Genomic DNA, 17,444 nt, shown 5'->3' with positions numbered 1-17,444 from the left:
AGGAAACACATCTGTCAACTTACACTAATTCTTGCTGCCAGCAGGCATATCCTGAAATGCATGCTACAACAGCATGGCAAACGGGAATGCACAGAGCCGGGACTCGCTGCTACGGCAGCTTGGGGGGGGGGGGGGGGGGGGAAAAGTAAAAATTCACTTTTCCAGCAGAATTCTCAAATAATCTTCTCGCATGAGTTGCTTAGCAGGTAAAAAACTCAGTGAAATGTAAAAGGTGTGGTGCAGGGTGTCTCTCAGGGTAGAGACCAGACCGTCTGCTGCTGGCCTCGAAGGGTGCTTCCCCTGCATCCTACCTCTTGCTCCTCAGAACTCTGAGGTAGAACAAAACAAAAGAAAGCCCCCAAAGGATATGGTGAATATTTAAAAGCACATTAGCCATTTCCTTTCAAATAGAAGGGAACTGTAACGGAATGAGGAGGTAAGGAAAAACAGCTGTTTTGTCTAGGTAAGGGAACAGAAATAATTAGGAAAAACAACATGTCTTTGCAGCTGAAGTGAAACATTGCCGAGCAAGCATGCACAGTGACAACTTTTTTTTTTTAATATACTCCAGTTTAGCTACTGCTCTCCATCCCTTGCTTTCATATGCACAAAAGACAGACTTTAAAAAGCCCCCGTACTGCTGCTGTATAGATGCTTATTGCATTAAACAAAATAGCTTTCCTCCCTCTCTTTTTCTTAAAAAGCATCTTTTCCTCCTTGTTACACACTGAAGACTTCATCAACAAAAATTTAATCACTGTTTTATAGTATGTTATTTTAAGGGAAAGGAAGCAAAGGAGAGGGCTTTCCCACGGTTTGTTGTTGGTTTTTGCCAGCATCAGACTTTCGGTTTCAAAATATTCCCCACGTTAAGAAAGCTTCTCTTTCATCTTAATTTAGCTTGTCAATATTCAGACATCACGACAGTATTTCCTTAGCCAGCCCTAGAGGTACCCAGGACACTCTGCCCATCTCCTGTTCCTCCTCGGATGTGGGGGGGCTTCTCCTGGGCTCCCTTTCCCCTGTGTGGGAGGAACTTCCCTGCATCCCCCACCACATTCCCCTGCAAAAATGTTCCCAATTTACCTTTTCAGAATAATGTTCAGCTGGAAGAGGTGGGTAGTCACATTGCTCTATTTTTTGGCAAAGAGAAAACAGGTTCATCTTATCTCCATAGAAAGGACTCTGAAGAGCTGCCATCTGGAGAGAAAACAGAAAATATTTCAGAAACGCAAAGGATTTAATAGCCCTCAGTGCTACTGATGTGCAAGAGCAAATTTTATTCTTTGACAGGGAGCAAGTGGTGCTGCTGCTCTCCGAGCCCGTCCACAGCCACAGCTGCCCCCGGATCGCGGCCGTCCTGCACGCCGGGACGGCCGGTGTGACACGCGCTCCCCCGCGTCCCCGCACGCAGGCGTGAGCCAGCGCAGCCCCGGCCGCAGCTCCTCCTGCGACACAGCACCCCGGCCCTGGGGAAGACAGGGCAGTGCCAGCGGTGCCTGCTCAGGCCCCCGCTCCCCAGAGCAGCCCTGCCAGGCCAGCCCCCACCCCGGCATGCAGCCACTGGGCAGCACCCAGCCTGGAAAAGTCTGAGCTTTCCTGTCACGCTGATTCCCGATTCCCAAAATGTTTCAGATATGGAATGCTGAGGGTACACAGGCAATTCTGCAGGTACACAGAAAAAAGTACCTTTTTTTAAAAAACAAAACAAAACATAAATAGGATGCCCTGACAGTAGGGCAATTGGAAACCAACTGGCTTGAAGATGACTATGAAAACCTCTCATAAATACAATCATCTTTAAAAAGTAGCAGCTCTGTCTTCCGTAACGTATTGTGGTTTCAATCTTCCTCTGTTACGACCACGTTCAGTTCATTTGCTCCCTGTAACTGGTAGATTTTTAATAGACTGCTACAAAGAACAAAGGGATTGGTTTTGGACATTTAGCTACCTAGAGTACAAAGAATCTTATAAGCATGAGCAATGTACTTCAGCCTTTAAAAAAAACCCAAAATGACCTTAAAACAAACATCCCCTCCTGCGGAAATCTGCTATTTAGAAAAGAGTGTCCCAGGCAGACTTGGGAACCAAACTACTCAAAACTTTTCCTAATCAATCTGGTCTTTTTCCTCTTTCAATTCTGTTTTATGAATCCAGTATTCCCATCTCCAAAAATATGACAGATGTCCGAGATAAACCGGCTGTTCACACAGCACGGAGAGCACGACGGAAGGTGCTGGGTGGGGAAGAATTCCTTCCAGGGCACACGGAGACTCCTCACAAAGACATGTTTGTATTACACTTAAGTCTCAGGAAGGAAACTGCATCTTTGTGCGTGGAAAACCATTTACACTGCAAGTTCTCAACCAGGAGGTCTAAACGAACACTGAGTGACGAGGCTCAGAAAAGCAGCTGTAGCCACGCAGGCATTTTTGAACTTAGGAAATGGGGCTGAAGTCGTGTCTATGAGAAGCACCCACGAGGAGCTGAGCACCTTCCCCCTGGCTCGCCCCCAAGCCCAGCGGACCCACCCGCTCATGAGTCCAGGGTGTCACTCCAGTGCTGCTCATCACTCGCTGCCTGTCAGAACCCGCCCTGTGCAGCCCAGCAAAACCTCCTTCTCGTGAAGACCACTGGATAATCGTGGATATTATCCACCCTGTTTAGATCTTTTTAAACCATTTTGCTACAAGCCGCATCAAATCGGCAAGCTTTTCATACCGAGGCTAGCTGAACTTGATGCTTCTCACTGTGGCTTTAATAGGGGGTTATTTGACAATTATTAGTCTTTTGCTCATTACCATGCACTGTGAAAGCCATCTGAAGAACGCTGTCTTGTTGCTGACACACACAGCAAGCTCCCAGCAGAATTAAAAAAAGTCAATACAAGATCCTCCACTCTATTATCCTGCAGTTTAGGAATCAAGATCGATGGATTATTAGCGATTTGGTGACAGACAAGCAGTTTTGATTAGGGCAGGGTTTGGAAATGCTGCGCCTGGGCTGGATTTCCAGCAGCAGGACACGGCCCGGCGCAGAGGCGTCCCTGCAGCCGGGGCTGTCTCACCGAAACCTCCCTGCCATTAACACACGTCCAAGTGTTCAGCAGCGCAGGACACATCAAGATAAACGACTCTTGGTTGAAATCATAAATCTATCTTTTAAATAATTTAAAGTCATTATGTTTCTTTCTTGCTTATTTGCAAGACATATTGGTTCCTCTGTGAAATTAGGGAAAACACACCTCAGCTGCAGGGGTCACCTCGTGCAAGACAGCCCTGCAGGGGTAAGAGACCCTCTGCAATGAGTTCTGAGCCATTACGAGAAGTAGTAAGATGTATTCTGGACAAATCTCCAAGGTTATCTCCTTATATACCACCAGACTAAAATATTTTTCAGGAAGCTCTTCCAGAGGTAGTTATCAGATACTCAGAGAGGCTTATAAATGACAATAACAAATACACAAAGGCACCCAAACTACACTGAAGGACCTAACGAACTGAGTACACAGCTCCCCAAAACACCTCAGGAAATCCCAGGCTTGCTCAGTTTTGTGTCTGTAATGCTTCACGTAACGTAGCTTGAGATATCTGGTGCTAGTGACGTTTTGCTGCAGGCTGGGCGAGAAGAGGAATTAGGCCTTTAACAGCTGCACAAACCGGGCTGGGGAACGGGCACCGTTACCTCTCTGGTTTCACCACTACTACCAGTAGCACTGCCAAGCCATTCCCCATAACCCTACAGACCCGAGGTTGAGGAGTCACCGAACAGGCTCGTGTGGCTCATGGCAGCCCCATGCTCATGGCCTTTTGGAAGTTTTTGAAGGTAAAAGGTGAAGTTGTATCACCATTATTTCATTACTGTCATAACACTAACAGGCTAATCAGTGGGGGAAAAAAATTACGACTCCAATTAGAGACTCTAATCTCCAATTAAAGATTGATAGCAAACTGCTCTCAATCAATTAAAACAAAACTGGAGAGCCCAGCACACAAGATTGTTCCAAGAAAAACACTAATGGGCACATTAGGAAAGGCACAGACGGCAATCAAGGGTTAAACAAGGTCTCCGAGACTTCAATACACACGTCAATAACACCAGTAAGGTTGAAAAGGATTTCTCAATTCCCATTAACTTTTCCTTCCAAGTCTAGTTAAGCAGTCACGTGCAAAAGAGGAGCAATAAAAAAGGAACACCATGGGGTTTTGGGGTGGTAAATGCAGGAAATTCAAATGGCAAGAGATGGCACACACGTTCTGCCTAAAACAGCGAGGTCTGCGGGGCTGTGACACGGGCGCTCCAAATCCCTCACTAACAACACTTCGTGATGCTACGCTGGGGTTTGCTCCTGACATTTTGATTAGAGCAATTACCACAGGACAGCTAGATCTCCATTTCAAATGACCACCATGTAGTATGACTGGTTAAAAAATATATATATAGGAATCGCTGTTAGTGCTTAAATTGATCGTCTTGCCAGAACCGCTGAAGTCACTGCTTGTAGCTATATTCTGGGAATTAACAACTTATTTTTATCCCCTCCAAGTGATCTTGCTGACAAGATATCTACAGGAAGTGAGGGATGAAGACAGTTACTACTATATTGATAAGATTTAATAAAAATCACTGTATGATTATCAATGTCAAAGTTAAGTGGTGCTACGTGGCATCACATCCCAAACCCCTCAACGTGCCCTAAGTGGATTCCAGTGGACACGCGTGTCTCTGAAGGCAATTTGTACATTAAAGCTCTCTGCAGCTTATCTACACAATCTATCTGGAGAAATATCAGAAGTGACTCATAACCAAACAAACATCGCTTCCTTACTTCTAAGCCAAATGGAAAAACATTCTCATTACAAGAAATTAGTGAAGATAAAATACAGCTCCTTCAAAGACATACCAATTTGATTTCTAATTTTTCCAAATTCTAGAAAGTTTAAAAAGTCAAGTAGCTGTTTATCTACTGAACACAAAATTGGTAACTGTCCAGTCCTCCTTGGAATTTGCAAGATCTCACAGCTCCTGTTCACAAAGTTAAGGCTTACCTACGTAGGAAGTAAATTTAAAAACGCTTCACATGCCAAATCTTTCACATGTTACTATAGTACTGCTACTCCTACCAGAGAATTATGTTTAGTGCGCAATTAAGTCAGCTTCTTGAAATATAAGGAGTACCAAGACTACTGTGCCATAAGGGGACCATATTGCCTGCAACAAAAACATTATCTTAGCACAACGCTAAATATTTCTCTCTGCATAAATCTGGAATCCCATCTCCAGCAGCGCTCAGCCTCTGAACTGACTCCGAGCAGCCTGACGGAGAAGCTGCACACGACAGCAGCAGACGAGTAGCAGTGTCCAACTCGGGCGACTTTGACTGTTGCCGATAGACTTGGCAAGTCCAACACACCACGGCAGGGCCAAAGTCCCCAACTCAGCAAAGCCTTAAACCGAGAACTCCTCTTCAGGCCCAACCCATGAAGTGTACCTGGAACCATCAGCATAATGAGTTACGGGGAGCTGAGGTGCCTTCCCCCTGCCCCCACAGAGGAGTCTCCAAACCCCTTTTCAAGCGCCACCAGCAGACCCAGGGACATACGGCTCTACTGTACCATTCCAGTTTTCAGTATCTCATTAAAACACTACAAGCAAAACCATCCTTTATTCAAACATACCAGTTTTTGATGATATGTTGTTGCTGCTGCTTTGGGAATTATTAGGTCTTGAATTCTTTCACTAGAGGCAGCAAGAATTTGAGGATAGGCACAAAGCTGCTCAATTTAAGCTCACAATTTTCCAAATATTTTTGATCAAGTACCTAGGGTGTCTGACACCCTTTCTCTCCCTCCTATCCCATGGAATTTTAATAATAAAACAGTGACACAACTGCGTCGGGCTCCAGCATCTCCACCAAAGTGGCTCTTCCCTTCAGCAGATCTAGTGGCCATTTGCTGGCCCTAGTAAGGCCAACACTGGGACTCTACCCCACTTGTGGTGACTTACGGGGCATTTACACCAGACACCCCGATAAAGCTTCCTCCTTAATGAAACTGTGCCACGTCAAGTGTGCAGCAGCCAGCAGTTGTGAGCAGGCTGCCTGAAGCACTGTGGAGATACAGTCTTTGGATGGACACTCATAGGAGTATGAAACGAATGGGCAGTTGTGGGGTTTTTTCCCCCCAAGAGCATTTTTTAGACCACACTCAAGCCCATAACGTATCCGGGCCGGCTGTGCTGCCATCTTACATGCGAGAAGCAAAGAGCTGTTGGAGTTGAGCCCCCAGGACTGCCCAAGTGCCTTCAGCAGGAGTTTACTGGTTTATGTCAGCGAGTTCCCAGCACCAACCTCTCTCACTGAAGACACACACCCCATGGCACTTTCACACTCTGCAGCAGTAAATCAGCACCTATCGAGCTGCACGACTCGGGGCTTGGTAACACACCAAGGACTGGGAGTCACCTCACTGAACAAGCGTTTAGTTGTGTGGGCTGAGTGTTCCTCCCAGAAGTACGTAGCAGTGACAAGGTCTGCTGGGAAGACCAATGCTATGGGAAAATTTACTTTTATACTGTCTTAAGAGGTTTGTTTAATCAACTAGCTGATGTATGTGCTTAACTATAGTAGTCTTCATATCTGATGTGCTCACAAAACAAATTACATTTCTGTTTATTCTCTAATTCCATGTGGTTACAAGAAGTTGTAGCAAGAAGCAAAATGTCATCAGTTCACACAATTTATTATCCAAAGAGGATGTGAGCAATATTCTTACTACTGAATATCCCAGGGATTTTTAATTCTCTGGGCTGTGATAAAAGCCTTCTAAATGTTGACATGCACTTTCGCTTGAATTCAAAGATGCATACATCTAAAAGAAGGTTAAGATTGGATTATAAACGAGTACAAGACTGTTCAATACCCTTTGATCCCTGCCAAAAATGAAATCACAAAATTCAAAGTACCGTTACAAAATCTTAGCACTTATTTTCAGATTATACGGAACAGCTTTTAAGAAAAAGTTGCACACTAAGCGTGTAGTTCATACAGAGTGTGCCTGCTTTGTATCTGTGCATTTGGCTAGAAGACAATGTACAATTAGAAAAAATGCCAGCTATAGCCTAACAGAGAAACTGATTTCACATTACATAAAACCTCTATTTTTCTTTACTGAAAGCTCCCAAAATTAAAATATTCCAACTGGTCAGAAATCAATTTAACAAACCAGTAGCTTACATTCAAATGAATCTGATATTTTTAAAACAAAAGCAGTATTGAGGAGAAACTATGAATATGCTGCCCTAATAGCAGCTCTGCTCACAGTAGGAAGAAAGAATGCAGCGAGCTGGCTTGTTTATGTCTATAGCCTGAACATCTACTGTGACCTACTGACTTAACTTTGTGCAAGTACTGTGCTGTATGACACAATCCCTTTGTTGTTCATGCAAAAAGGCACATGATGAGCACAAGAAGAGTTAACTTTTCATAAAGTTTCTCAACAATTAAGCTAAAGTAAGTCTGACCTCCTCAATTCCTCTACCGTATTGTGTGGTTAAGACAAACCTGGGGAAAAAACGTTAGAAGATACTTGCCTCATACAATAAACAGCCCAAAGACCAGATATCAGATTTAAAGTTATAGCCGTTTTCATGTATTCTTTCTGGGGACATATAGTATGGAGTTCCCACTGTAAAAAACAAACAAACAAACGAGGAGTTATGATCTTAAAAAGTGACTGTGAAACCTGTATTATACAGAAGTTCGACTTCACTAAAGGATTAGGTTTAGCACAAATAGCTAATTAGAAGAGATTGGCACAAAAATCTGGAAACATCATGGTTTTGAAGGCGTAGAACCAAATATATCATCACATATAGAGCTAGAGGACTGGTGAACATTACTGAAAATATCTTCTATATTTTTGAAATTTGAGAAACGTTTTCTTCCCCCCCCCCCCCCCCCCCCTCCAAGTACCTTCAGAGTCTCTCAGACGGACAGAGCAAATCGTAAAGGATCATCCTCCTTTGGTTCACTCAACAGCACTGGAACTGCACGTCAGGTGTCATGAACGTGCTCTGCTAACACAAGCCCCCCATGACAGCCATTCACTGAGCGTTCACCCCACCCACGCTGCGCCAGCGGCACGACAGAGCGGCTCCAGGTACGGCGGGGTACCCTTTCTTAAGGAGACCATTTACCGCAACAGAGAAATGGAAGTAACAAGCCCAGCACCAGACAGGTATTCAAAAACTTTCTGACAGAACCAAGATAATAATTCCAAACTTTAAAACACTGCTCCAACTTGCAGTCACATCAGAAGCTGTGGGATTTCTATGTACTTCCAGAAGTCTGTATTTTATCAGAAGAAATTTACTCCAGCATTTTGGACAGAAGTTACAGGAAATTATTAATAAACTCCTTACCTCAAAAAGGTTCTTTTTTAAATCCTAAATAAGTTTCAGTTGTGGTACTGAAAATACAAGACATCCTGGCAGTCTCAACTACATCAAATAATCCTCAGATACATCATTTATTAAAACATCCAAGGACTTTATATGCTCTCTTTTCTCCTGCTTCCCCTGCTTGCCTGTCCCCTGTCAATTTTTATTTTTTTTCGCTTTTGGCATTCGAATGTATCCTTCTCCTAATTAAAGACCTTTCCTCACAAGATGGCAAATGTTTAATTTGCCTGTAACATTCAGTTTACAATTTCTCCATTTGAAATGCTGACTGCAGACAGCTGGAAGACTAATAAGCAGATGAAGGATGGTGTTAGAGGTGGAGGGGGAAGAACAGCCCCCACCTTCCCGCAATGTTCCTAAGGAGGGGTTCGCACACTGTAGGAAACAAATGAGTTCTGGGGCAGAAAGCAACAACTTTCTGAAAGGCAAAAAACCACCCCAACCGAGGGCACAGACAACCCAGCACAGAGCTGCTGCTATCAGTGCTGTATCTGAGCAAAATCACTTTGGGGTCCCTCTAGCTCAGACCATGCTGTGCCAAGCACACACGTCAGTCCAACGCTGAACGGCATTCCTCCGTCATCCAGAAAACTAAACACAGGCCAGGACAAAAAGACGTTTACAGCCCCAAGGAATTCACAGCACTTATATAAACCAAGACCCAGAGGAACAGTTGGACGTGGGGCAGCACCTGAGGAGTCGGGCAGTACTCGCTCTCAGTACATTAGTGTCCTAACAGAAGCTGGAAACTGGAGAAATACAGAAATCTTCTCTTAAGTTATTTAGCCAAAACAAAGAGCATTGATTTGAAACTAGTACTGTCAGCGCTAGCATGCAATTACCCAATTTACTCCAAAGCATCCCCAACATCCCCCCACATGTAGGTCTTGCTGGAAGTATGGATGCCATACGCACCGGATCCTCCCAGTTTATCCCATTACTGAAGTCTCTACCACATCAGCATTCTGAAGCCCCTAAGTTTTCTGTGGGGTAAACTGGGATCACGTTGCACCACCCACTCCACCTTAAATATCCAAGGCATTTTCTTCTCTGGGGTGAAAACTAGGCAGCTTACCTCAAAACAAAACCAACAACCCTCCCCCAGAAACCAGCACCCTTCAATCTTTATTCTACATTTTTGTCACACATTTATATGCCCAAACCTTGAGTCTACTGAACCACAACAATTTTTACTCAGAGCTATTCAGAAATGTAGCATATAGTGTGAAATTAATCCTATGGCATCAGTGTGAAACATAAGACGTTACAGGAATACATATATAAAACTCTACTTACCAAAATAGAACAAGTAACCAAGAAAGGGGACTGCTGCCCTGACTGGCTCATTTATTTGGTCCCCTGGGACTTTCAGTAATCAGCTGCTCTATATGATAAACTCGGCTTGTGCTTGCAGGTCATTCAAATAAGAAATTACTTCACTTTCAATGTGAAGAGTACCCTAATGAGAAGTTACATTTTTGCAAATTCTATACAAACTGCAACACAGGAAAAACAACACATGGAGATGATTATACTTCCATGCTCAGTACTACCACATCCAGCCTAGGAGCATGCCAGACTGACACTGTCCCAGATCTGGCTGGTTTTAATTGCCAGTGAAAGGCCTCTATATATGGATGAGACCAGAGTTCTGTTAATAGTTGCTAATTTCTAACAGATTGTACAGAGTAACTTGACAGAACACCAAGAGCAGAGAGGACTCATTCAAAGAGCCCAACAAGGCTTCCATGGATCTCTCCCACGTGCATGCAAGATGCACACGATGGACAGCACAGCTCTCCAAGTAATCCCCACACATTTGCCAGATTTCTGACTTGGTTGGAATAGCACTGATTCATTTTCCTGCTTAAAAATATGCAGCTGCAAAAGAAAGGGTGATTCGTTATGTGAAGTTCTGGAGGATGGTTCTGGAAGTCCCCACTGGGCACCAGTGTGTAAGACACTTCCCTACCTTCAACTTCTCAGTGCTGCTGCTCTTCTCAGCTCTGCCAGGAGAGCTAACGGAGCAGCTGAGCAGCAGACATGCCAGCCCTTCACTGAGAGCAAGTACAGGAGCTGAGCACGGCCGACAGCAGCACAGGAAGATCGTTCCCACTCCTGCCCCCCAAAGTCTTCGTGCTTCGGAGTGCTGGTGCCAGGGGCCGTTGCTGTTCTTGTGATCAGTTATTCTGGGTCACTGCGTGACAAGCTCAGAGCAAATAATAATGTGTGGGCTCTAAAGTTATGGCCTTGCCTTCCACGTTAGCAGGGCTCTGCTTGGTAGGCTAAAACTGTCATTTCACATAATGCCTTAAAACGACCTTCGATCAAAGCAGAATGACAGGGTTTATAATATGGATGAGTGCGTTATCGTCCGTATTTGATTTTCCGTGCATTAGTCTGTTCCATTATAGTAATGGGCCTGTGGAGCAGTACACGCCTGAGCTGGTTTTATGAAGTCTACCTTGCACATTTACCTATCATTACTGTGGTGTTGTCAGCAAATGTACGAACAAGCAGGTCTCTGCGTTTCAAAACTGAGGCATTAATTTTTAAATAACTGTCATGATAAAAGACTGACAAGCCCAATTCTCTTTATGGCCCGTCCAACATTACGTGGGGATCTCCTATAATGAGCACCTTCTAGAAAAGCGCACAAGGCTTCCAGTGCAATCAGTCAGGGCTCACCATTGCATTACATTAGTCAATTTGACAAGAATAGTCTAATCGGAGACTACTAATCAGGAACTTTCTTTGGCATTTCCCCTGCTGAAAATACAAAATATTGCTCAGACTCAGTATTAATCACCAGGTGGTAAAGTAATGCCTTTAAAGTTATAAAGGTCACAAAACTGTAGAGAAGATTATGACTAAGTAAGCATCTTCCCATTCTATTCCTGAAAGTTGAAACACTTCACTTGAATATCAGCCTACTTCAGCGATACCAGAACAACATTTCTTCCTACTCTCCCCAGCACTGTCTGTGTGCACAGCTACAACACCCACACGGAACAGAACAGCTCTGGGATATCTGCAACACCCAAGATAGGGAAATGCTAATTATTTCCAGTTAGATTAGGAGCAGAGTCTCTTGTTTCACCAGAAAAACACGCAGGCAAAGGCAGCAAAGTTATTTCAAAAATAAAATTCAAATTCCTCTCCTCTCATATATAGTCTGAATTAAAAACCCTACCCGTGCAACTACAGCAACCAGTGTGCACAGGCCCTCTGAGCTGAATTCCCACATCTGCCACAGAAACACCCAGGTGAAGAGCTATGTTACTTCTGAACTCAGCAAGTCTTTCACTACGCGGGAAAGATCAGGCTCACCCATTTTGAAAACATTTTTCAGCTTGAATCAGAGGAGTTTTGTTGTTGTGAAGGTGACAGCAGCTGGGTTATCAGTACAGTCACACACAGGATCGTTATCTCCTATACAGAGCTTCTCCCTGTGCAAATACAGTTCAGCCAGGGATCAGTGCTTCCTGTGAAATTCATCCTTAGCTGCTCGTAGGCAGAAACGAGAGAAAATCCGATTCATACTTTTAGGAGGCTCTATCAGAGTCTCATTCACTGAATTTAATGTACCACAGACAAGTCTCTTGCAGCAGCAGCTCTCCCACACCTTTAGGCAGATTTGTCATCAGACTGAAATCAATACACAATATTTCCAAATATTTTAATAGGCTCTGTATGTTGGATTTTTTTAAATGCTATAAAAAATAAGCATCTCTTGAAATTAATCAAAACTCCATAGCCATATTTGGCTGTGAAGTACAAGAACAAGTGATAAGGAAAGCTTTTATTCTGCCTTCACCAGCACCTTCCAGCTAATCTTTAATAGTGAGCTGAACAGTGTTTCTGAATCTACCACTCTTCTTTCTCACAGCAGGGAACAGAGTTCTGAATATGAAAGAACCTAACAAATTCTGACCTTTATTGTATCTTTACAGAGTATTCCCAGTTTCAAACCAAGAGATATCAGAGCGCAACGCGGGCCTCAAAGGGGTAATACTGATTAAAGCATTCCTTCATTCTAGAGATGTTCCACTCCTGTCAAAACAAACTTTGCAATGTTTTGAAATACTTGTGATTTTTGAAACATGCTCATTACAAATGTAAAAGGCAAAGAACTATGCTCAAAAACCTGAGGTGCCATCCGCGAATAACAAAATATCACCCAGTTTCTAAAATAATAATTATTTCCAGAACTATTAGCTTAGCTTTAACATGTAAGACACACTATTACATATTCCATGAACATACACATAGTTGAGAAAAATACTTTAGTATGTTTTAGTAATGTCCAGTGGTGCAAACACAGCAGGGAAGCAATTCTGCTTGAAAATTAAAGTCCACAACTCCCACCTGCCTCATCTCTCCAAGATTCTCTTGTAGGTTACCAAGAAAAATTTGCAGCATTATTTAAAAGAAGTCTAGTTCATCAGGTTCTGTTTCTAAACGTTTGCATTACTTGGGGTGTATTTCCAACAAGAAGGCTGAGGTCTTTTCCCAAAAGGATAATTTGGGAATTAGCTCAACTTTTGGGAATTAGCTGAAGTGCAACAGTCAAAGGCACTAAAAGATACTTTAAATGCCTTCAAATCTCAGTGTGAGGTACCCCCACTAATTGTTTCAAGGAGGGGAAAAAAAAAGAAAAAACTATTAAAAAGAATAAATATTTTCTGCATAATATTGCAGCTGTTTTTACAAGACCTGTTGCTCTAAGCTTTTTCTTTTTCTTTTTTACATGTAGGTAATATAATATACCTGCAGTAATTCTGCAGCAGTCTTTTCTTCCACAAATACCATACTACAGGCACAGACCAAAGGGCCAAAATTTCTCAAAATGCACAGAACATCAGCTGTTGAAATTTTAAGCAGATTTCTTGTGCCCATTTTTTCTTAACAAGTGCTGCTTACTAGCTCCTTAAAGTACTGTGATTTTTTTCAAATGGCAAACTGGCTTGGCAAGCAAAATAAGAGAGACAAATTGTCCATCCACAAAAGAGCTCTTCTCATGACTGCAGTTATTCCCTGTTCATCCTCGTATCCAAAAAGAAACCAGAAGGAACGTGTAACACCCCACGTACTCCAATCCACTGCTATTTGCATGTTCTAAACTGGGAAGCTTTGACTTATATGCATCCCCCAAAAGGAAAGTCTGCTCCAAGTTTACTCTTGCCCAAGAATAAATAATAAATCATCTGCTCCAAAACAAGGCTATTCTGTGTAAAATTGTTTTTTGGTTTTGAGGTTGTTTTGTGTTTTACTTTTCTCTTTTTTCTTCAATATGTAAAGCCAGTCAGAAGCTTTGGCTAAAAATGGGCATTATACCAGTTCACAATAAAGTTACCTATTTTAGTATTAATGGAAATTCTCTATATTTATTACAGCTTGTAGTAAAATGAAATCTACCTGCTTACTGTTAAGTTTTCCAAAGCCTATGCAGTTTTCTAAAGTCTATGCAGTTTTTAAATGTGCTCTGCTATTTGTAATTTTTGTCTTATAAGTAATTAGGTTTTTTAGCAAAGTTAATGACTTAAACTTTCCCACAAGCATATTAGAATAGCCTTAACTGACAATATATTCCTCTGGATACCCACGTCATAGAGCAACAGAATAAATAATGGACACAATCAAACATTAAAAACAGACAAAAAAATACTCCTAGTCCTATTAAATCTTGGATGAAAGAGATGACACCTGGAAGCACATCACACACCAGTACTATAAAATCAACCCAAACGGCATGGTGTCGCACACCTGAACTCCAGCATCCAGGTGTCATTTCATCATTTCTGGGTGCAAAGCCCTGGGTTCAGTATAGTAATTTTCTGTAGTGAAACAGTCTGTCAAACGTGTATCATATGGCTCCTGGGGGGAAAAAAATAACCATACAAATGAAAGAAAGAAAAAAAAAAGACTATGAATGTAGTATAAACTGCAAAAGAACAGGCTATAAAAGTTTTTCAAGAAAATCATAAGCAGTAATGAAAAAAAAAAAGCGAAAAGCATTCCTCCTCACTTCATGCTGAATTGTGCCCCTCTTCCCTCCTACACCCCCCAATAAAGTTTCTGCAATACAGGAGTCTGTCTCCATTAAATTCAATCCTGGAGCTTCTCCTACAGGGGAGCTTAAATTAGGGAAGGAAGAAGAATAAGCCACCGTGTTGTAACAAGTAGTAGTAAAATTCACCTTGGCTACACTCGTTACCTTTAAACATGGGAGAATTCTGGTAAAGCTTGTGCATGAAGAGCTCTCCCCTACGGAAAAGCATCTCCTGCCTTCTCTCACAAGTCACGCGGGGAACAGGGAAAGCGGCAGAAGTGGTGCCGCCTGGCTGGATTCTGGTGCTTATCCCCCACTCCACCCCACCGCTGCCTCTCCCAGCGCAGTTCTGTTACCCCAGGAGACAGGAGGTGCCCACGTTTCCCCTGGTGCAGGTCTGCCCGTGGAGGTTTTCCAGGGGCTGGAGCTTTCCCTGCCCGGCAGTCGCCCATTGCCCTGGCGATGCTCCCACCGGGCCGTGCCGCCGGTCAGGCATCCCGCCGTCGCTCCGAGCATCTCGCGAGCTGTGTACGGGCAAATCTTTCATTTTTCTTTCATTACCCCGGCATGTACTGTCACTTAATTTTTATGTATGCAATCCTTCCTGACAAATATGATCTGCTGCCTGGTAATTCATCTGACGTTCATTCTGTTCTTTGCTCTAATTATGGCTCCCATTCCTGACACGGCGGCGGCCGCGCCGCCGCAGCCCGGTGGTACACCTGTCAGACGGGTCGTGGTACTGCCTAATGCCCTTTCATGCCAGTCTGATGCTAGCAAATACAACGAAAGAAAAAAAAAATTAGATGAATATATTTGCATAAGCCACACGTTCAATTCATGGGTCAGCAGCCAGAGAAATGATGGTTCAGGGCGGTTGCCGGGGCAACGTGGCTACGGGAAGTGCCCAGCATCACAGCCTGGGTCCGCGCGGGTACCACACTCTGGTTTGCAGGGTGTTCATCACTCACACCTACTTAAACAAATGTCTTAATTAAACCAAACCCAAGATCAGTAGATTTCCTGCTGCTACAAAACCTGTATGTCTGGCAAATTACCAAAAAAAAAAAAGCTTCAAGTCTGCATATTTTTTTGATTGTTAAAGTGTTCTTTTTACTTGGATACAAGAACCACTGGACATGGTGGTGTGTCCCGCAACACAACGCACTGTCTCCAGTACCATTCACTGCTGCTCCCTCAGTGTTCTGCACCTTATTCACCTGTTTCCAGGATGCTGTTGATTTGAGGAAGGGCAAGGTTCTTGCAGAAGAGGCTTAAGTCTTCCTACACGAGCTTTCTCAATTAAGAGAGAGCAACCCTGGTAAAGGTCACAAGCTTGGCTTACATGCGCAGCCAGTTTCCAAGCCCCAATTTATTCTTATTAATATAAGTGCAGCAGTCAAACTAGATAAGATCATATAATTAGACATGATCATATTTTTGCCTGTTCAGATCATGTGATTGTAACTTTCTCTGAAGAGGATCCTAGGATAGCTTTTGATGCAAAGGGAAATCTCCTAATATTTTATGAAAGTAAACTAGAAATTACTTTTTTTTTTTTTTAAGCACAAAGGCATGTATCTATCTTCTTTGCCTGTGCACTGAGAAGCACCAGCGTTGATGGTGAGTATTATCAATTAAGTTTGTAGGCATATAAGAAATAATTGAGCAAGACTCACACTCAGTGGAGGAAATTGCACAAAAACAAACAGTGAAACAAATGTCGTGTATTCCAAAGTCAACTGAGAGCTAAATGTGAAAGAGCTTCCATACTGCACTAAAAGCTAAAGTTTCTTCACTACTGTGACACAGAAGCACCTTTGTGACTCAAAAACCAGACTCGTTAATAAAACAGAAAATCAGCCACCTCTCAAAAGGTTACAGACACAATTATGAAATACTTTATGCTGTAAGACTTAAAGAATGAACGGCATATACTGTACACTTTTCTATAGCATTGTAATTTTTGCTAAAGGTAAAGATGAGGGAGAGAAGAACCCAGATGCTCTAAACCAGTGAACTCAATTTCAATTCCCAGAAAAATGCTGGAGGTATAATCATGCTACTTGTAAACCACAGAAAAAACCCAAGAAATGAATCATTATGACTGGTCCAGTAAACATGATGACAAATGATGATGTAAGAGGCTTCAGAGGGAGGGAAACAGAAGCAACAGAAGAATTACAACTTTAACACTTACCAAAGGCTTATATAACTTTACTTATAAGCAAACTGTTAAATCTGTCTAAATGAAACTACTTAATGGCTGCAAAATTGGTCAGAAAAGCAGTTCACCATCAAAGTAGAAGGCTACTTCACATGAAGTCTGGCAAGACAGCCAGTAGCTCTAGTTCTGTTCAACACATTAACACGGGGGAGTGTGGCGACGCTACTGCCTTTGCGGATAGCAAGAAGCTGGGATGAACCAAAGCACAGCAGAGTACAGAATAAAAATAAGGTACTACACTTTGACAAGAACAATTAGCTGCACTGACAGAAGAGCAGGAAAACAACCCTGAGATACATGGAAGACATTACAAAAACTTGGATTTTTAAAGCCTAAGCTGAGTTTCAAGTGAAGCCCTTTTTTGAAACAGATGAACAGTGAGGGCTTTGAACACTTCCCTTGCTTCAGGTGACAGTCACAACCCCTGCTCAGCGTGAGTCGGCTGACCAGCATCTGATAAAAATGGTGGTGGTGCAACATTTAATTCCAGTAAGCAGAGTGCAGGCAAACATGCTATTTAGAGTGGAAGAGCTGCATTTATTACATTTGCTATAAATCATACACTTACCAGGCCAGACCTTCCAGAAAAAAATAATGAAGTGGAGTTTTAAAACAAAAAAAACCCTATTAATTTCATATGAAGAGTATTTAAAATGCCTATCACAGAAAACATAGTTCGCATCCACTGAATTAAGCTTCTGTCAT

General features: G+C 42.8%; 1 protein-coding gene across 4 annotated transcripts in view; it reads right to left on the bottom strand.

Moving 5' to 3' along the window:
- NEK6 (NIMA related kinase 6) overlaps positions 1-17,444 on the bottom strand; it is a 69,232-nt gene that overhangs the window by 4,875 nt on the left and 46,913 nt on the right. For all 4 annotated transcript variants that reach the window (XM_074846595.1, XM_074846596.1, XM_074846597.1 and 1 more), the window contains exons 8-9: positions 7,591-7,685; positions 1,087-1,200 (exon numbers count right to left, since the gene is read on the bottom strand). In XM_074846595.1, coding sequence (XP_074702696.1) covers positions 1,087-1,200; positions 7,591-7,685 — 209 coding nt within the window. The remainder of the gene's footprint in view (positions 1-1,086; positions 1,201-7,590; positions 7,686-17,444) is intronic.

The sequence above is a fragment of the Strix aluco genome, chromosome 20 (genome assembly GCF_031877795.1).
Source record: "Strix aluco isolate bStrAlu1 chromosome 20, bStrAlu1.hap1, whole genome shotgun sequence".
NCBI lineage: Eukaryota > Metazoa > Chordata > Aves > Strigiformes > Strigidae > Strix > Strix aluco.
This window is presented reverse-complemented; position numbering and strand designations above follow the sequence as displayed.